Genomic DNA, 14,132 nt, shown 5'->3' with positions numbered 1-14,132 from the left:
GTGTGTGTGAGAGAGAGAGAGAGAGAGAGAGAGAGAGAGAGACAGAGACAGAGAGAGACAGAGAGAGACAGAGAGACAGAGAGAGACAGAGAGAGAAATTTGAGTCATTCAGAAAGCAGTGCACATTTAAAATTTTGGTTTCTCCATAATATGAACCTCATTGTGTCAATCTAACTCAAAGATCAAACAGAATACTGTGATCGATTTAGGTAATATTAATAATAATAATAATAATAATAATAATAATTATTATTGTTATTATTATAATATAATAACAATAATAAACAGCGTTTATGCTTTGCATGTCCATTTTCTTTTTAAAAAAGAAGCTCAATGCGCATTACATTAATTTAAAAAAACCACCTTAAAAATCCAATCCCTATCCCTTTTAGCAAGAGGTTGAAGATTTCTAATCCTATACTCACTGTCTGATAGAAGTTTCTAGAATTTTTTGGTTTTTTAATTTTTGTTTTTGGTGGGAATTTTCTTTTTTTAATGAACGTAATGAAAACGTGTGTGGGTTTTGTTTGTGGGGTTTTTTTAGAGGGAGGAAGAGGGTTAAGAGGAGGAAAAAATACTAACAGGCGGCGCTGCAACTTCCGTTTCAGATAACAGTGGAGGCCGTCACGGGCAAAGTCTGGCAGCGGAACCTCAAGCTACAGTGGAATGTCGGGATACCAGAGTCCAGTGCGCATGCGCACGGCCGGAACATCGCCACTTCTGGGCTTCCACTTCCGGTGTTCTGGGTAGAGAGAAGTTCGCTCATAAAGGACAGACAAGTTAGCGACCATAAACATCTGGTAGGTTTGTCTATCTGTCTGTTGGTTTGTTTGTTTGCTTGTTGCTGTTGTTGTTGTTGTTGTTGTTGTTGTTGTTGTTGTTCGCTCATAAATGACAGACAAGTCAGCGACCATAAACATCTGGTTGTTGTCAACAATATTGTGGTTGACGTTATGAATGCTATTTTGCTGTTATTTCTCAACGTTGGCTGAGCACCTCAGTGCGGCACCCCGACACTCACCCAGAAATATGACACTACTCTCGTATTCCCGAGTCGGGACTGGGAGAAAAAGAAACATTCTCTTCGCCTGGCAGCGTTAAACTCTCGTGACTTGCTCGTCTGGGGAACTCGTTTTACTGAGTAGTATAATCAACCTCTTTGACCTTTCACCTTTCGCCTCTTCGTTGCCTTCTCACGTCCATTGACGCCCACAACACGCCCACAACATTCCGCGTGAAAACAAAAGATGTGTCTCCGCAATGTGTCGTGGTTACCCTCTGATTGCCTGTCTTCATCAGACGAAGCAGACCTGGGACCTAGGAAAAACGTTTATACTCGAGCCTTTAAGTAATGAACTGTGGAATAACATGATCTTTTGGTCCTCCAAGAAGACAAATTTTTGCCAACCCCTGACAAGGCATATTGGTTTGTTTGTTGTTGGGTTTTTTTAAGTGGAGAAAAAGAAAATGTAAAGTTTGAAAGTCCGCATCTTTTTCACTACAGTATAGCGTTTCTTGTGCCTTTCACAGCACAGGGCCTAGCTGGGTTATCCGTGAGGTCATTAGTGGAAAAAAAATATCAACGGAGAAAAGATGCAACAAACAACTCCTTGTTTAAAAGACTGTGGTGCGGTGCCTGGTATTTTCACTGGAGTCTTCAAACGTTTAATAAAACGTGTCAATAATGACCAATGTGCTCTGACTATACCACGCTTAGACCAATGGATTGAAATATAACCGACGTCTGTTGGGTAGCGGTTAGACTCTTTGCTGCCGCACGCAGAGGACCCAAGTTCGATTCCCAATAGGTGAAAGTTTGTTATCCAGTATATCAGTCTGTTCAGGGCCAGAAAACAGTCTCCTAAATTATCTAAATAGTGTCCATGGGGGCGTAAAACCACCTACATTTAAAAACAAAAAATCAAAATACAATCCACCTTTCACTCCCCTGCATAAACATCTTAGTTTAGTTTTTGTAAGGTTTTACGGCGCTCGCAACTGCATAAGGTCATGAGAGCGCCAAGGGGTGGATGTCAACAGAGAAGTCCGAATTGGGAATCAGGCTTACTCTGCTCACCTCTCTCGCTTCAACAGTACAAAGTCTATATAAAGATCTTAGAATGTCTTTTCTTACTTCTTCAGGGGTCAGGTCTGGAGCAGACATTGACAATCAAGGCACTCCATTTCTTCCTGTTGTAGGTCCCACCCCACCCCCACCCCCCAAAAAAATCAGGGTAGTGCTACTGACAGAAGTGTCTTTAGGCCATTTCCAAAGGGGAGACATTAACATGTTTTTATGCACAGTAGAATTGTAAATGGGCTGATTTATGAATGTCATGCTCATACTGTGAAAGGACAACATAGGGGGAACTGTTGCTTTTTCTTTCCTCATCCTTACTATCGTCATTGTCCTCTGCTTCTTTTGTATGTTTGTCACACTTTTGTGAACTGCTGATAGCCGCAGTAGACTTTGTGTTTTTGAGGCTAGAGAGGAGAGCAGAGGAAGCCTGATTCCCTGTTTGAACTTCTCTGTTGACATCCACCCCTTGGCACTCTAATGACCGTAAAACCTTGCGGGAAACCGGGGTGACTAAGGCATATCTGGGAAAATGTTATCATGATTTTGAGATGATTATTTTCGATATCAAAAGTGATTTTGAGTATTTCTACAAAGCATTGCCCAAAAGAGTAATCAATTTGGGGTTATTTTCCATGTTTCCCATCTATATGCCTGAGTCACCTCAGTTTACAGTACTAAAACTAAACTGTCATCTTGATCAGCTTGTGTTTTTTTGTTGTTGTTGCTGTTTTGTTTGTTTCACAAAATTACTCCAGCCATCTGTGTATGTTTTTCCCCGTCGTCCTTCGCTCTTCTATCTCCGTGTTATTTATACATGAATTATCTCCCTCCCTCCTACCGGAATAATGACGTTTTGCCGTCCAGTGAACGCCACATACATTTCTCATGTCCTTCCCTCGTCGCTTGCCTGCCAACATGCAACAAAGTCAGGTGGCATCTCATCGAATCTGATCGGATCTTATCAATGGCTCTCGGCCGGACCGACTGACCAAATGTCCACACAAGGCGGGTCATATTAGTGCATGTTGGGGGGGGGTGGGGGGTGGAGGGGGTAATTATATACACGTGCTGTATCACGTGCAGCGTGCTTCTTTATTTCTTACTCTGTTTGACTCTTTCTCTCTCTCTATCCATCTCTCTATCTCGCTCCCTCTCTCTATCTCTCTCTCTCTATCTCTCCCTCTCTCTCTCTCTGTATCTCTCTCTTCTCTATCTCTCTCTTCTCTCTCTCTCTCTCTCTCTCTCTGCCTCCCTCTCCTCCTCGCTCTCACTCGCTCCCTCTCTCTATCTCTCTCCATCACACACTCTCTCTCCATCACACACTCTCCCCCCTTCCCTCTCCCTCTCTCTCTCTCTCTCTCTCTCTCTCTCTCTCTCTCTCCTTCTCTCTCGCCCCCTCTCCCTGTGTCTCTCTATGTGAGCAGAACTCCGTATGTGATTGTGAGCACGTTCCCCTGTGAGACACGCCCACTCCCGACCATCAGTCAACCGTTTTACAGTAAATCATAGCTACAGTTAGGAACTCAATGGGAAAATCTTGGAGGACATTCAACTATTTTCAACACCTGCCAGTTCATTGATCGATAAGGATACTACTTTTTCTCAAGTGCCCGGACCTGATCAATTGACAGTTGTTGTTTTTTAATCTCTTGATCATTTATATGAGATTGACGCCATCCGATTAGTAGAAAAAAGTGCCTATGATAGCGCCCAATAGTGTATTACGTGTATACTTAGTATGACAAGTAACTGTTACAGATAGAGATTCATTGATCTGAGAGCAACGATGATTTTAGAAATAGTCGCGGTGATGAGTGATGATGTGGGATAACGTTTAAGTAATGTTAGCGTTAGTCCTATCTTCCTCTGCTCCAATGAGTCACGAGGGACCTGGGCACCCCCTATCCTGTTCCCTACTGGAACCATCTTTACGGTCACCGTGAAGTTCCGAAATGGTGGGCACAGTCTCTGTTAATGTAACAAAAAGTTACCAGTCACCGTGAAGTTACGGGTCAACTGACAGTTAGTTCCGAGACTTTCCTGAGGGGTTGGAGGGGGGGGGGAGATGTCGAAAACAAACGTTGACTTTATACCCCATGACCGTGTCGTCCAGAGACAGTTTGAACAGAAGAGAGACAATGAGAAAAACATGATAAATAAGGATAAACATTTTCAAAAATTACTCCTACTTTTAACCTTTGGGAAACACCATTTCACCACTCAGATCATTCACACCTTTCTTGCTACATTTTCTTGTTTAGGAATACAACAAATATGTACAGATCGAACGTTGTTGTTGTTGTGGTCGACATTTCTATTTTTGTACAAATACCACAAAAAGTATAGAGTTAATGTTATTGTTGTTGCAGTTGTTGCGCTTGTGTTGTTGTCGCTACTGGTGTTATCGTTTTATTTCCACTGACGTGACTTCACGTTTCCAAAGCGACCAGGGAAAACCGAGACAACAAACAACACAACACAACACAACGGTCTGTCTGTCTGTTATTCTTGTCCTCATTAGTGCTGACATGTCATTGCATGATCTACATTAGATCCACGGGAGCGTTCAACAAAAAACAAAACCCACCTGCATTGACAAAAATGTCACTGCTAAGTAGGAGGAGCAGGTCGATGCGTCAAGTGGAACAGATTAGTTAGCTTCTGAAAGTATCGCTACTGTCGACACGAGTCGATCCATAGAGTGGACGGGTTTCCTCTCACTCAGACAGAATTACGCAAGTTTCAACTCGACATTCCCCAACAAGAGCGCACTTCCCACTGACGTCATCAGAATACTCTCCAAAGCTTTTATCGGATATCTTGTGCTTTTTTTGGATGTTGTTGTTTTAAAAAATTTTTTTAGTTAGTGTTTTACGGCGCTCGCAACTGCATAATGTCATATGAGTGCGTGGGACACATTACATAGTTTCAGTTCGTAGGAGATTTTCAATTTTGCCTGGGTGGCGGCTAAAGCCTACTCTTACCGATTTTTAGACTACCAAGGGATCTTTAACGTGCGCACGGGACTTCCGAGATTGTTAGCCCTTGTCCGAGAAGGTTAGGTGTAGATCAGGAGTGTGACTGAAAGACAGCAGTAAGAAGGAGCCAAGGAGTAGCAGTAGAAAGGCTGCAGAAAGAGTCAGGAGCCCAGAGGAGGGGGTAAAGGAGGGGAGGGGGTGGGGGCAGAAAGAGAAGACGAAAGCAGACGACAGAACATTGCTAGAGAGCAGGAAAGGAGATGAAAGGAGACCATTTTAGAAAAGAAAATTTTATTTTCCGTCACTACCCGGGGCCTATTGAACGAGAGGCGAACATTTTAACCTCTAGGCCACGAGAGCCCCCATGCCTTGCATGCTCTGTGCAGGAGTGGGGCCATGCATCTGATGTGTGCATTGTGCATAGAAAGTTAGTTCTGGAAAGTAAATTGTTTTTTAAAAACTGATCTACATTTCAGTGGGGATAGGGTAAGGGAGAGAGAGAGAGAGAGAGAGAGAGAGAGAGAGAGAGAGAGAGAGAGAGAGAGAGAGAGAGAGAGAGAGAGAGAGATATAGAGACAGAGAAAGAGAGAGAGAGGGAGAGGGGGGTAGAAAAAGAGAGAGGAGAGAGAGACAGAGAGAGACATAGAGAGACAGAGAGATATAGAGACAGAGAAAGAGAGAGAGAGAGAGAGAGGGGGGGGGAGAGAGGGAGAAGAGGACAGAAAACTTAAGCGTGTGACTTCGTCCTTTGTGACCCTCCATATTGTGGAAACGTTCATTGAATATTTACACGTACGTAGCACACAGATATGTCCGACCAGCAGGGACCAAGAGCAATGTTGCGCTACACACCGAGCCATCATACACAAGTCAGAAACACAATTTTGCTTATTTCAGGATATGCATGTTGTTTCCTTCCATCGTAAACTATCATGTAAACATAGAAAACGGATTGAGACATAATATGAAAGTTTTATACAAGTACGTGAAAACAGCGTGTGATGGAAAGATCAAAATAGACGTCCTTATACAATGGGGTCAGAAGTTACGCCCGAGGAGGAGAAAAACCCCACAATTGCTATGTTCCTGGGCCGACCCCTCTCAGCATGATGCCGTGTAGGAAATATTGGACAACCGGAAGGAAATAAAGCCAGTGATGTCCAAACCATAGTCTTTTTCTTCAAAACTCCCCCCGCCCCCCACGAACCCTCCCCACCCCGGAATTGTGCGACGCAAAGATGATTAAATTTTAAAAACACCGGTCTAAAATAAGCACAAGATTAATACTCCAACAGTAGAACACAGAATCTTCGAATAATTCTCCCTCTGAAAGGAAAAAGGAAATTTCTGGATCTAAATTTTCAGGAAATTGGAAAAAAAAGTGACATCATCAGTTTTTCCATTGTAGTGTTCATTTTGTTTTTAAAAATTCAAGAAACTCAATAAGAGCTTGTTTGTATGAACTGTTTCTATTTAAATGCGATCGCCATGCCATCGACAGCTATATCAAATTGTCAAAAACACCGCGCAATCTGCCAAAAGCTTCTAAGACATCTTGACATTTTCTTTTGATCAACACGACATGGTTGTTACGTGTTTTCAGCGTCATCGGCAAAGCTCGGTGTTTTAGGGTATTCAAAGTTTCGATAATGGTATCGATACCTTCACAACTGTAGATGTTATTGTATCAAAAGTGATGTGGATTTTCTTTTAACTCCGGAGCCCCCCACCCCCACCCTCCCTCACCCCCCACCATTACCCCCCTGACTTTAAAAAAAAATCTTCCGTTAAAAAATACATAATTTCAACAATTAGAGTCTGATTTCGACCAAAGATATTCTGGACCACATCAAAGATAGTACATAACAAGATGGGCCACTTCTCTCTTTGAGCCAATTAAAAAAGTGTCCTCAAAATTTGGTGGCGCCCTCTTCACAAAAGCGCACTCTTTGCGAACAGAGTTACCCTACTTGAGTTTTTTAAAATCAAAGTGAAACTAGCAAGTTTTGGGATAAATTTCGGAAGAACGCTTTTTTAAAAAGGTTACCCTGACAAAAAACCTCTTCCGGAGGAAAGGGTGATGGTTTTCTTCGTGTAATTTGACTTTAGAATGAAAGGCGAGAGGTCATTAAAATTTTAAAAACCCTAAAACTCCGCACTGAACGTACCCGAACTGCTGATGAACAGCAGTCGTTCTGCGCACGCAGGGAGGTGCTATTCCTATTCTTCTTCTGGAAAAACGAAAGAGAGCTTCAAAACAGACTGCAGCGCCATCTGAAGCAAAGAGCATACTTCCTGCGGACACTTTTTTGGCTGAGTGGCCCATCTTGTTATTTACTATCATTGACCACATACAATCAAAACCACAGATTATGAATCTGTCATTAAAAAGGATCTTTGGGCTTCTTAAATCTGAACGGCCGACCCACGATATACACAAACGATCAGAGCACTTGACGTATGCAGTCTCCAGCACAGTGGTCAGCTGTTTACTGTATCCTCACTCGGTGGTCAGCTCTGTCTACTTTATTCTCACTCGGTGGTCAGCTCTGTCTACTTTATCCTCACTCGGTGGTCAGCTCTGTCTACTATATCCTCACTCGGTGGTCAGCTCTGTCTACTTATCCTCACTCGGTGGTCAGCTCTGTCTACTTATCCTCACTCGGTGGTCAGCTCTGTCTACTTATCCTCACTCGGTGGTCAGCTCTGTCTACTTTATCCTCACTCGGTGGTCAGCTCTGTCTACTTATCCTCACTCGGCCCTCCTTGATGACGTAGATGTTTCCATTTAACCTGTACTGGTTCTCTTGTTTCTTGATCACGATCTCCAGGACTCGGAGGTCCGGCACCAGCTGACCGTTGTCGCCCATCACCTGGGGAACAGACATACACGGAGGTCCCCATCCCAAACCTAACAGAAACACGCAGGTTCCCATTACACAAACGTAACGTTATTCATGTTGATTATAGTTTATTTTGATGTACAAAAGAGAGCGAAGGCATGGAATAACACCAAAAGGCTATCCCATGATAATTATAGGAAGGCCCATTGCTTATACCCTGATGCAGGGTGAGAAAGGCAATGATGGTGACACTTTATTTTAATTGTTTTCCCCACCCTGAGTAAAATACGAGTCACGTAGCTCTCGTCCTTAGGCTAAAGAGATTGTAACTTCGTGAGGCATAGTTTGGAGGAAATAAGATTCAAAGATTCCCCCCACTCTTCAATTATCCTAAATGTTTTTACGACGTCTTATTTTCGAAGCGCAAAAACAAAAACAACAGCAAACAAACTAAACACTCACGCACAAACGAAAAAGAAAAAGACAGTCATGTTGTCTCGAATATTAGACTCAGAGTGACAAACAAACCAAAAAAAGTAGAGGAGAAGTGACGACAGGAATGATGAGGATAGAAAAGCAGAAAAACTTACATTTTAAAAAAGAAAAGAAGTTGTAACTTGGAAGACACTCTGAGAAAGGAGAGAGATCAAGAACCACCCCTCCTATGTAGGAATTTTTTTTTTCCCCCCCCCCCCCCCCAAACAACAAAATAAACCCCACAAAAAACCACAAACGTTACCAAAGTACACTTGAGCGTACCTTGACAAAATTGACGCTGTACGCTGACGGGGATATCATTGGCTTGATCATCATGACCATTGTGTCGATGTCACAGCGTAGCTGGTCCTCTATCCTCTGGCTCACAACGGCGCCCTTGACCCTTCCGTCCGGGTGAACGCCGAAGTAGATGGCCCCTCCCTCCGTGTTCAGCATGGCGCACACAGAACACGCCGTGCGCTCTCGGTACCGCCTCTGATGTACGATGTAGCAGTTGCTGCTTCTTGGGGTGGGGGGGGGGGAGAGGGAGGGGGGTTAATTTAAGGGAGGGAGAGAGAGACAGAGAGAGAGACAGAGAGACAGAGAGACAGAGAGACAGAGAGAGAGAGACAGAGAGACAGAGAGACAGAGACAGAGAGAGAGAGAGAGAGAGACAGAGAGACAGAGAGACAGAGAGACAGAGACAGAGAGACAGAGAGACAGAGACAGAGAGACAGAGACAGAGAGAGAGACAGAGACAGAGAGAGACAGAGAGACAGAGAGACAGAGACAGAGACAGAGAGAGAGAGACAGAGAGACAGAGAGAGAGAGAGACAGAGAGACAGAGAGACAGAGAGACAGAGAGACAGAGAGAGTGGGGATGTCTACAAACATAATAACATGAGAACAAAAAAAGAATGTGTTCCAAAATTGACATGCGCTTGTCTTTACACTAAGACTTGCCTTTCCCACTTATTTACAAGAGCATAGAAGCATTTTTTCGATTCCCTTTGTCTTTTACAGTTATCTCGTTATTGTCTTGAGGTTGGCGGGTGCTCTTGTGTGGTTTGCTATCATACATCTATCGTCCTGATCTCCCCTCCTCTTTTTGTGTGTGCTACTCTCTCGTAACACCTCTAATCTTCGGCTCTTATATGACCTTATTGTGTTGCAAGTGACGTGAAAGTCTTACTAAAGCTAAAAAGATTATGAACTCACACTTATGTCCTGGAAAATAACTGCGAGACAAAGGAATGAGGGAGTTCCTTCCTATGCATGGTAAACGAATCCAGATTTCTGACAACAAACGCGAAAATCGAGGAATGTTCCCTACCCGTAGTATTCCACAAAGGGTGGTCCGCCCTCGCTCTGTCTCTCCACACAGCCCGGCACCAACACCCGCTCCCCCCTGTGGTAGAAAGATCTCTCCAGGCAGAAGCTGTACCCGGGGGACAAGGTCGATGTGGAGGTTTTTGCGTCCAGTTTGAGCGCTGCCGGCTCAGAGGCGTCGCGGCCAGCGGTGACCTGGGTGCCGGAAGTTGTGGGCGGCCTGTCCTGGGACGGGAGACTGTGAGAGTTGACCGTCGGCGACTTCTGCTGGTCTGTGTCCACGTGGCGTGACGTGGTGGCTGTTTCACGGCCTTCCTGCTCACACTGACCACTAGGAAGGTGGTGCGGGTCTGAGTGACCACTAGATAGGTCGTGCTGGTCTGAGTGACCACTAGATAGGTCGTGCTTGTCTGAGTGACCACTAGATAGGTGGTGCTGGTCTGAGTGACCACTAGATAGGTGGTGCTGGTCTGAGTGACCACTAGATAGGTGGTGCTGGTCTGAGTGACCACTAGATAGATCGTGCTGGTCTGAGGGACCCCCACCAGGAGCATTATCCTCCCCAGACGTCTCAGCCTGGCGTCCAGGGTTGTCGGAAACTGGCTCCGGGCTCTCCCCGCCCTCCTGCCTCCTGCTCTGTGACGTGTTGAGGCGGGCTGTGACGTCACAAATACCTTTGCCACGTGTGTCACATGACGCTGTGGTCTCTGGCGGGGCGTCACAGCAGCGTGATCGGTTACAGCAGTCCGGGTCTGCGGACAGAGAGTCGTCTTCCTCCTCCAAGCGCGTGAACTCCCGGGGCAGAGACTGGGTCGAGCTGCTGTCACTGGGAGCCTCCGGCGGAAGGGAGGAAGACCCCGTCACAGTATCTCTTTGCCCAGGATTCGAACCCTGCACCTCTGGTTCTTTACGATCATTAGATGAAGCCTTTGACTCTCCACGAGGACTGGGAGTCTCTCGCCGGGGAGAGTGGGCGGGCACGGGGCTGAGCGGGGCCTCCTTGACGCCTTCAGTAGCGCGAGATCTTGGCGGGGATGTCGCTTCTCTCTGCCCCGTGCTAACGTGTCTAGTCTGTGGCATGCTCAGGCTGCGACCTTGGCTGTGACCTTGGCAGTGATTGTGGCTGTAACCTTGACAGTTACTTTGGCAGTGACCTTGACAGTGACTTTGGCAATGACCTTGATAGTGACTTTGGTAGTGACCTTGGCTGTGACCTTGGCAGTGACTTTGGCAGTGACCTTGACAGTTACTTTGGCAGTGACCTTGGCAGGGCTGAGAAGCCTGGATACAGGCAGAGGTCTGGGGAGTGAACTAACACATGTGTTTGTTTATTATGTGAAGTCTGACAAGATCCCACCGTGTGGACTAATAGGCAGAGACGGTTATGAGCTTGAACTTTTAGAAAAGTCTGTTAGTTTTAGTAAGAGCTTCACGGCACTAACAACACTAATAGATCATACAAGTGACGAAAATTAGAGGTTTCACAAGATAGGAACATACATAGAAAAAAGGTGAGATAAATACGATAGATGTTTGACAGGAAAGAAGGAGCAAACAACACCAGAGCACCCACTTCCCGCCCACATGGACTGCTGTACCCAGCAGACCCTAGAACATTTTAAAACATTCTCGGTTTCCCAGGAAGTATACAGTGCAAGCAGCATATTAATAGCTCAAACACTAACAAATCGCCAAGATCGTTCGCTGCCTTTACCCGGATATCCGTTCCCACCCGCATGAAGTTAGGCAAGTTCGTGTAAACTGCCTTTCCCAAGGACACAACATGAGGCCCTAACTGGGTTCAAACCCACGACTAAGCACAAGACGTAGAGCACCGTCACCACAAGGACAAAGAGAACAGTAAGAACAGAGAAGCCTTGGTGTCGGTGGTCTAGTGGTTAGCCTACCGGACTCGTAATCGAGAGGTTGAGAGTTAGGGGGTTCGAGCCGCAGGCCCGACGTTGTGTCCTTGGAAAAGACATTTTAATGAATTGTCCTCACTTCACCGCGGTGGGAATGGGTACTCAGCCATAGGCAGCAAAAATTTGTGTCAGTATGTTAGTGTTTTACAGCCTAAAAATGGCTGCTTGCCCTGTTTTCTTCCCAGGAAGTTGAAGTTGTTTCAGAATGCTCTTAGGTCTGCTCGGGTAATAGTATAGATTGAGAAGCGCATAGAGCTTGCTGATGAGCGGGAATTTGCGCTTTACGAATGCCATCTATTATTTTTAACAGAGAAACAGAAACATCGACCACAGAACCACTGCTCAGGGACGTCTCGAGATTTGAACTCTTTAAGACGTAGAGATGGGTGTTTGGGGTGTAGCAGTTAAACGTTTTGCCGTCGCTCGTGAAATACCAGAGTTCAATTCCTAAATGACCTTTTTCCTCTTGTCCAATCCTATCGAAGTGGCTCTGTCTGATTAGTATAGGGTTGTGCACGTGGTGCGTTAGCTACTGTCAAAACACACACACACACACACACACACACACACACACACACACACACACAAACACACACACACACAAACACACACACAAAGTTGTGATAAGATTCGTTTTAAAGATATATATATATATATAGACTGTTCTTTGTCACTTTTTTTTAGTTACAACTCTCTTTCTCTCAAATCCTCCAAATCTACCTAAATTGTGTCGATGGGGGCACAAAAACACCTAGATCTACGTCCAGAAATAAAGAGAAAAAAAAAACCCAGCTCACCATCTCGTCCTTCCCTCCATTGACCCTTAACCTCTGCACCGTCAGTCGGTGCGGCCTCAGACTGATGTCCCTCAGGTCAAAGATACTCATCACGTTCTGCGGCTCTCCTAGCACCCTGAGCGCGTACTCCTGGCAGGTGAGCGCGTGCAGGCCGACCTTGGCGTAGCCCAGCCGTGTGTTGACGGAGATCTTGCAGATGTCTGTGCTCCTCACGCCCACGCAGTTGAGCAGGCGGAAGATGAGCACAGCGAGCTGGTCGGGACTTCTGTCTCGGCGGAGCGGACCCACAAACACACCTGTCTCCTCCTCCTCCTCCTTCTCCTCCTTCTCCTCCTCCTCCTCGGATCTTTCGAGGCTACAGCTGTTGTCCGCCATGAGGCGCCTACTGGAGGCCATGTTCCGCCTACTTCCTGTGGTGTGTCCTATTTACTCTGCTATTCTTTAGATCTTCTCTACTCTGAATCTTGTTCCAGATAGTTTTTGCTTGCGTTTCGGGAAAATGTTCCCACCTTCAACGAAACATGAATTTGGAAACAGATTTTGGAACAAGTTCAAAGAAACATTACATAGTACATACCTAGCCCATCAAGCAGTGTTTTGGTACGCTATTTTTCAGCTGCACATTATGGGGAATAATTGACAACGGCCTTCTCAGTGGTGAGACGGCGTGTACTTGTGCCCCCTTTGTACATCGTCTCTTCAGACACTCAGTATTCAGTGAACTTACCAAGCTGGACAAAATGCGGGATTCCCAAAAAGCTTCTTCAGCCAGCACTGAGTTTTGACCAGTGTGAAACTGTCCCAGCTCACTTCCCTGGCAGGGACTAGGCTAGAACGTTCTGAAAGGTGGCCATCGAGCCATCCTCTCTATCTTCCTTAGCAGGATCATTTTACAATGAATCTGGCCTGCCATTTTAATTTCCTTCTCGATGTTGTCATCTAAGTCTATTCAGTGGCGTTCAGTGACGGTGCTTTGCGGCCTCAAAAAGTGAAAGACTTAGCCGAAATGCGCATTTTGCTATCAACCTGTCTGAGGACGTGCCAATACATTAGACCTACATATTAAAACGATGACTGCTGTGACTATGAAATACCAGTTCCCTAAGCTAAACGGACAGTTGATTTTTAAAGTGCCAGAAGTTCTCACAATAACATGTTGTTGTTTTTAAAGCATACTATATTATTGTCTTGATTATTTTGGTCTTTCTTCGCCAACCATCTTTTCAAGTTTTACAAATAAGCTACTGATAGTGATCATCTCTCTCTCTCTCTCTCTCTCTCTCTCTCTCTCTCTCTCTCTCTCTCTCTCTGTCTCGCTATCTCTGTCTCCCTGTCCATTGAGAGCGAGAAGGCAGAAGAAGCAGGGGTAGCTTCAGGGCAGCATACTCGTAGAGACCTACCATTGCTACCTGCTGGTGTCTGTGCTGTAGTTGTGAAAATTGCTTCTCTGTCTGCTGCAGGTGACCCGAGTTCGATTCCAGAGTGGCTAGAGATTGTTTTTTATCGAGTACCTCAATCTTTCTGCAGGGATGTTGTATCAATCCGGGGCTGACCTGACAGTGAGGATCGGAAGCCGGCCTTCTAAATAATCTAAGCTGTGTACTAGGGGCTCTAAAATCACCTACATTAAATAGTAGGGGGTGTAAAATCTCCTAGATTAAAAAACAAACCAACCAGCACTGACAGCCATGACATGTTCCTGTAAC

The 14,132-nt window shown here is 45.3% G+C and overlaps 2 protein-coding genes across 3 annotated transcripts in view; one reads left to right on the top strand and one right to left on the bottom strand.

Annotated features, from left to right (window-relative positions):
- LOC101864114 overlaps positions 1–14,132 on the top strand; it is an 81,216-nt gene that overhangs the window by 50,114 nt on the left and 16,970 nt on the right. Inside the window, exon 6 of the mRNA XM_035973393.1 lies at positions 609–800. Within this exon, the coding sequence (XP_035829286.1) occupies positions 609–800 (192 nt within the window). The remainder of the gene's footprint in view (positions 1–608; positions 801–14,132) is intronic.
- LOC101863635 (midnolin homolog) lies at positions 7,410–13,381 on the bottom strand. 2 transcript variants are annotated; one of them, XM_005112136.3, is made up of 4 exons: positions 12,427–13,381; positions 9,712–11,018; positions 8,661–8,901; positions 7,410–7,931 (listed from the first exon to the last, which is right to left on the bottom strand). In XM_005112136.3, the coding sequence occupies exons 1-4, from the start codon at positions 12,820–12,822 to the stop codon at positions 7,791–7,793; spliced, it is 2,085 nt and encodes a 694-aa protein (XP_005112193.1). In that variant the 5' UTR covers positions 12,823–13,381; the 3' UTR covers positions 7,410–7,790. The 2 variants fall into 2 exon arrangements, with proteins under 2 accessions (XP_005112193.1, XP_035829285.1); XM_035973392.1 differs by having other exon boundaries at positions 8,661–8,898.

The sequence above is a fragment of the Aplysia californica genome, unplaced genomic scaffold (assembly GCF_000002075.1).
Source record: "Aplysia californica isolate F4 #8 unplaced genomic scaffold, AplCal3.0 scaffold01194, whole genome shotgun sequence".
Lineage (NCBI taxonomy): Eukaryota > Metazoa > Mollusca > Gastropoda > Aplysiida > Aplysiidae > Aplysia > Aplysia californica.
This window is presented reverse-complemented; position numbering and strand designations above follow the sequence as displayed.